General features: G+C 36.6%; 1 protein-coding gene across 1 annotated transcript in view; it reads left to right on the forward strand.

Annotated features, from left to right (window-relative positions):
* Nucleotides 1–6,189, forward strand: part of ptn (pleiotrophin) — a 43,350-nt gene extending 37,161 nt beyond the window's left edge. Inside the window, exon 5 of the mRNA XM_035673001.1 lies at nt 5,323–6,189. Coding sequence (XP_035528894.1) covers nt 5,323–5,378 — 56 coding nt within the window. The 3' untranslated portion in view covers nt 5,379–6,189. The remainder of the gene's footprint in view (nt 1–5,322) is intronic.
* The last annotated feature ends 1,198 nt before the right edge of the window (nt 6,190–7,387 follow it).

Consider the following 7,387-nt stretch of genomic DNA (forward strand, 5'->3'; position numbering starts at 1 on the left):
GCCGCAACTTCAGACCCTCCCAGGAACCGATCCAATGGCCTAATTATTTATCCTACGTTCGCTCTGTCCTACCGATGTGCCAGATGTGCGAAACGTTCGAAATGCTTGAAACGCTGCAGCAGAGAAGCTTCAACTCAGGAACTAAAGTTAAGAATCAACATGATTGCATAACTAAGTATGGCTTAGCCACGCTGATGGAGATGCCTGCTTGAATTGCATCAAGTCCAAATCTGTGATAGGAACGGGACAACTAGACTCACCCCATTCTGTTCTGAATCTCAAATGTTTTTGTTTTTAATTATTAAAATTTAATTATTATAGTTAATAATGTATTTGACCTTTCAGCCATATTGCAGCTTCGTAAAGATAATTGTATTTAAAATAATTGTGCTGTATCAATTAAGAAGTCAATGTTATTTCCATCTATACTAAATGGAAAAATGCAGCTTTATTACATGATGGTAACATGTCTTCCTTTCAGCCACTTTTTGGAAATCACATATCCATGTCTGAATCAGCTGACAAGGAACTGATTATTTTTATGACCGGTAAAAGTAGATGTGCCCACCTTCTTTCGACCCACACACTGATGTATATATAAGTATTTTAGAATATGGTTTGTATTTTTTTCCATTTAATGTTTTAGTGTAAATCTGTGTTTTACCTCAATTCAGATATGCAGTTTGCAGTGTGTGTGTGTGAAATAAATCAAATCATTTAAGTATTTATTTTTTTTCCCAACTGCACTGTTTTTCATTTTTCACAATGAAATTCTTCCATCGAGCATAAACACAGCTTAACAGATGTCTCCCCAAGTTTGGCCCACCAGTTAAGGCTCCTGAGTATTAAGTATAACACTCTGTGCTGTTTCCCAAAGGGCAAGCAAATTCCCCCTCCGGGAGGCACACTGAAAACCCGGATAAGTTGCATGTTACTTAAACCAATTGGCTCAAAGTGATTGCCTCAAATGTTTACAGTTATTACAGTAAAGAAAATTAATTTGTTTAAGATAGTAAACTTAAATGTACAAATGTCAAATTTAACCATTTTTAAGTTACATACACTTAAATGTTTAAGTAATCACAATAGAAAAGTATAGTCTACTCAAAGTACAATAGTTCAAAACTTATATTTATAAGCAAATACACTAAAATCTAGTTTATAAAATATGAATATATTAAATTTTAAAATATTATGATTTGAATAAGATAAGAAAAATCCAATTAAATATTGTTGTCAATGACCACACCAATGCAGTACATTTGATTTAATTTATTTAGACAATAAAAACGAACCACTAGACCACATGTACCTACAAGTATCACATGCAAAATGAGCAACTGCAAGATATTTGCTCCAAGTCAATGTCAAGTATTTGTGTGCATACATCTAGACACGACCATGAAAATTGTGTCATGACATAAATGGTGTCTACACGTGCAAGATCATTCCTTCAGCTTTGAACCTTGCAGGTAGCTCCCCACTTCGACCATATTTTCATTGCCCATGCTTTTTCCATTACAAGGCTCCCTCTAGGATGATCCCCCACTCATTAAAGGGGTTTAGTTGTGGCGAACTGGCTTCTGGGCTGCTGGGCTTGCAGTGCGTGTCCTCATAGGATAGGTATCCACCCGAATGGTCCACAGAGTTCCCTCATTAAGGGTTCTATAGTGCAGGGAAACATAGACAAAATGAGGATATTCAGGTTAACAGCAATTTGTCTACAATCCAGCGTGTGTGCCTCCTATCAAAATTAGGATGTTTCAATAATTCACAGTGGTTTTATTAGATAATGGTTGTGTAATACAAGCCTATAGAGGCATTTTTTGTGTGTTTCCATGGTTTAGATGTTTTGTACAGTAAGGTGGTGTTTTGGACATGTAATAGTATAGAGTAAATAGAGAATAAGAAAGGGTAAATACCTTCAATGTGCTGCTGACCAGGAAACACACAGTTTTTTTAGTAATAGTTATTCCAATTCAAGTATTATTGGAATAAGTGGGAGATCAATAAAAGGCAATATTAGAAATACATTGAGATGTTTGGATTCTTTCCAGTGGAGCCCGCCACAAACCTAGCGTCGACTGGAAGTCCAGCAGCAGCCCCTCAGGGTTTAGGTTTTTTTGTTTTGGAGAAATCAAGTCACTATACATTAGCCCTTTAATTTGCATAATTGCAGTATTAAATGCAGTAATTAATTTCCTCTTGCTAACAGTGAAAGCACATTAATCAAGTTAAAATCAACTAAGTTTAACGAACACTCATAAATGCCCTAATTAATCATAACCCATCCATCCCAAATAACAAAACATAGAAGAATGGAAAAACCGAGTCAAACATCATTCAAAAATCCTTTACTCACCGAACCTGCTTTAAAGACAATAAGACACATCTCCCAAGAATGACGTGGAAAGTCCCTCTTAGGACAAGGCATCAATGGTCTGTTGGCTCAGTCTCTGCAAAGAGATATAACATAAAGAAATATACGGCTTATAATCCTAGGTTACGTTTTGTTCATAAGAGAATACCATCAAGGAAGGTGGGAGATTAGTTTTTGTGAAATATGTATAACTAACCGATCAAATCATTACAAGAAAAAACAGAAATATCAACCCAACCGTTGCTGTTGGTATCAGTCAGCTAACTGCTTGCCCTATCTGACGTGTCTTCCTCTTGAAGATTTCCATCAAAGCTTGGACACAAACCATCAAGAACACCCGAAGAACTCTTCTTAAATTCTCTACCAACAACCCCTGTTAAACTCCAGACACCCAAAAAAATTGGAAATAACCTAAATTTTATATCAGGCCAGAGTTACTTATAACAGAAGTATTATAGTAGGGCAATGAAGGCTAAATGTAAAAATGGGCATGAAATTTTCAAAATACATCGAATAATTTGAATTTACACTACTATTGCAAAACTGTATGAAGAAAAGCACACCCCGAGTAAGAGCAGTAGAGAGAGCTACTCAAAAACCACAATTGTCACAATTGCAATTGTCCAACGCTCAAAATTTACCTATAAGTCAACCTCAAATTTACACACATTCAAATGTACACGTTTTAAACTAGAAATGTTCCAGCAGTTTCTAATACTTGAATAGAGAAAACAACTCACCTCATTCAGGCAGAAATGGTATCCTCTTTACGGCAGGCAAAAGCATCCAAACTTGCTAAAAACAGAAAAATGCAGGCATGTATTGTCCAAGGAGCATGCAAAGTGCAAAGACCTTAAATTGCTCTGTGTAAATTTAAAAAATGGCGCAACTTTCTCTGTAGCCGCCAACGGACAAGCACAGACTTGTCTTGAGTTTTGAGCCAATCATAACAGGGCAGCACTGTGGCCTGGAGTAAAACTTGATAGTTTAATTTTTTTAAACTTACAAAAATGAGTACATCCAATGACTGTCTCATACACTCTTCATATACTCATACTGTTTAAGTAATGCAATAAAACTAATCTTTAAAAGTGGTATTTACTCAAACTGTTTGCATAGAATAAACTTTCCGGTTAACAGTGTATGAAAATATGTGCAGATTTTTATTTTTACATTTGACACTTCTTCCTTTTATGTAAAGCTGGTGGAGTTGAATCTAAACAAAAAGCTATGTGGGAGGATCTAAATTTAGTTTAAAGTGCAGCAGTAGGAACGTGCTTTGGATTAGGTACATGGTCTAAACAAAAGGGTGTGGATTAGCCAGGCTGATATCTCTGTTCAACATGTCATAAACTGAAGAGCTTGTAGTTTATAGTAGGAAGATTAGTAGTGCCAAGCATCTAGGAAATACAAACAGATGCATATATTTTGAAAAAGATTTTCAAATACAAAGAGAAATACAAAAGTGGCAAGCACACGACACACACTTTTATTCACTAATTTGAAAGTTAGAGGCCTCATTGTAGCTGGTGTTACTAATAACATTAATGACGGCTCTGTTCTATTCAAGTATCCCAGTAGGCATAGTGGTGTGACAGACTGACTTTATTAGGCCCACTAATTTTCCGTTTGTTCCATTTCCCGTTCTGTCTCTTCCCCATTTTGGGAGTTTGCCTAAATTTGCTTTCTGTCTGTACCCTACATAAGCTACCTCCAACAGCCGACTAATGTAGCACAAAGAATGGAAACCTAGCCTGGCTCGGTATCCTGTTCCTGTTCCCACTTTATCCAATCAGGAGAGGTCCACAAAGAGGCGGTCCTCTCTGCGTGTTCAAGGGCAGGTGGGGAGGGAGGAGACTGCTAACTGCATGACCGGACAGGAAGTTAGCAAAAATTCCAATTCACTTATTTCTTTAATTGTTCCATAATAATAGACAGATCTTATATCTTATTTATTGAACCTCATACAGACATATGGTATGTAAATTAGTATTCCCTAAAACAAGTAAAGAAAAGCTTTAATACATATGTTAAAATATCTACACACATTTTTGAAAAGCACAAATATAGCACAGTTTAGTAATTAGTGGTTGAATGTTTCACAAGTTTTGTTGAGAAAGGTGATCACCAGCAGCAGTGTACATTTATTCAACGCAACACCTTCCACTTCTGGTACAGACAGGAAGTTAAAAGACAAAACTGTGTCAGACCACTTCCTTGTTGCTAAGAGCCATTAGGGTCAATATCAGGACCTTGAAATGGAATTCAGCCATTGTTCAGTTCATTATTTATTGTGCTTTACTGTGACATGTCAAAATGTCTTATATGAAAAAGGCCTATTGGCAGGAAATCATTTATTTCTACACAAAAATGATTTGAAAATTCAATTTAGGCACCTGCACACACACAGGCGTTTGTTCAAAGAATAGACACAAAGACAGACAGTTTGACTGAGATACAGACAAACATGCATACAGACAAGCAGACACAAACAAACTGCCCAGCTGATTGACAGTCCAACAAACAGCTAGCCAGGAGCTAGCTAGCCGAACCGCAGCAGGTTGAGCTCTCTTCTGGTTCACCAGAGCGAAGAGGCCCCAAAGCAGAAAGGGACGCCATGGACTGTGGCTTCTGTCATGGCTGCCAGGTACCAATCCACTGTTGCGGAGAGTTGATAATGCAGGTTTTCATGGGGCATACACCACGCCACCAAATCAATTCCCAGGGGAGAGCGGGAGGAGGGACTGCAAGCAGTGTCACAGCACTAAACCCACACAAAAAAAAAAACTAATTAAAAAGTCATACGGTTGATTATTACAATCTGAAGCGGAGCATCTGTGCTCTTCATGGACACAATGGGATTTGTGTATTTTCAAAACACCACCTCTGGCAGAGAAATTGTCTGAGTGAACACTTTTTTTGTGTCTTTTCTGTTCTTGCAGATGCAAAGAAGCAAAAGAAGGAAGGCAAGAAGCGAGATCGCACCCAAATGGACTGATGAGGTTGTTTGTCCCAGGGAGGAAGGAAGAAGTGGGTGGAAAGATGTCCACTGCCCTATTTCAACACGGTTCCTCTTTATATGTCCTGTAGGTTGACAGTAGGAGCCTATAGAGCTTTGACAACACAAGTGGAAATTTGACTTTTAGTGACAATATGTTTTACTTTTTCTTCTTTCTAGCACCTGATAAGAAACAACTTGTATGTTGCGATAGGAGACATAATACTCAGCGGTAGGGGCAAATAATGAATATGGAAGAGATTTGTTTACTAGTGTTCTTACCTAATGATGTTATTTCTAGGATTATTTTCTTCAGAACAAATTGGATAGGATTTGTTTTACAGTTGCATAGCCTAACTCTAATTTGGAAAACTCTTCGGTCCATGCCTCGACTTAATGAAGCAGTATGCTAAAAGTTAAGCTTTTCACTTAATTAATTAGTGGAAAAAACCAAAACACAAAAAAGTTGTGCATTTGCAATTTTTTAAGTGATGCAAGTAAATGGTAACACTTTCCCCCCATTACTCTGTGCTATACAATATTCTACTTTTATTTCCATTAAGAATAAACATAAGATAGTTCTTTCTGGAGGCTGCATGAAATACTCTACAAGTGTGCAAACTGTTACTGTTTTTAGTTTGTTTTCCTCCTGCTGCTCTGTTGTACCTCAATTTATACCCACTGATTTTTACTCTCCAGCTCTTGGCTGTAAAAAATTAAAGTCATCACTATTGTAGTCATCAGTTGGAGTTAACATTCCCCTTGTTTCCCGTTACATTTCCAAAAATAAAAATGAATAAAAAAATAAAAAGGTATAAAAGAGGTTTTCTTTTTCATCTTCTGCATCCAGTCCAGACAGTCAAAAACAACATTTGAAACACATTTTGATATATTTTTATTTGAATTTCATTCTGAGAGAATATGGCACAATGTAACCACTTGATGCAGTTCATCTTACAGTGTCGTAGGTGGCCCATGATAGTAACACTCAGATTCATTGTCCAGAACAAATAATCAATCAAGAATGCATCAAAAAGGAAATCAATACCATTGTTACTGTACAGGAAGTATCATAGTGGGGAGGGGGAGGAGAATAAATGAGGGATTCTTGGGGTGGGAAACATTCAAATAGTAGCTATTAAAGACGTGTATGTACATTTCAAATGTACCACATCTGAATTACATATAATGTATTATCATATAGATATATACAATGCAAACAATAGACAGTTAAATTTATTTTTCCTATTGCAAGAGAAGCCACAAGCCACAGTGAGTGAATACACAATGAACATCTACATACATAAGCAAATGAAAAATGAACACTTGTATGTACATTGAACACTTGCAGCAGGCTAATAATTTTATTTATTTTTTTCCTTTTTTTTTGTTTGCTAATTTTGTTTTAAATCCACATTTTAAAATCCCGTCCCTTGAAGTTCCCATCAGGTTGAACTGCTGAACCCTTAACACTTTGCTTGCTCCACACAAAAAAATTAAATAAAATAAAAACACCTTTTCCCCAGGATGTTAAAATTGCAAAAGTTATAAAGTGTGTCCAGTAATATAGCAGACAACCAGCTTCTTCCCAAGGTGAGTGTGAAGCCTCATAAATTTACAGGTGAAATAAAAATGAAGCCCTTGCCTCTGGGCCTTTGGGTCACATTGAAACTAGTTTTAGTATTTGTCCTCCTCCGGGTTTCCAGGTTGGCTCTTTTTTTCCCCCCTCTCCGGCTGCAAAACTCACTCTTGAAATCCCCTGGAACGCTTCTCTGAAGTTTAAAAGTTTTGGATCCAGTTGCTCATTTTCCAAGGCAGGAATCCAATTCTTCGAAAATCATGCCTCCAGAAATGCACATATATTTATACTTTCTACTTTTATAATCATATTCTCTTTGAAATACTTCCATAATCCATAATATTTATATCTTTATAGATTTTGAATAACATTTTTAATTTCAAAACAAAAAAGAAACTCTGTACACTGATCATACTCTAATTTGCAATAC

The sequence above is a fragment of the Morone saxatilis genome, unplaced genomic scaffold (assembly GCF_004916995.1).
Source record: "Morone saxatilis isolate NCDOM2014 unplaced genomic scaffold, NCSU_SB_2.0 Contig10, whole genome shotgun sequence".
Taxonomy (NCBI): Eukaryota; Metazoa; Chordata; class Actinopteri; family Moronidae; genus Morone; species Morone saxatilis.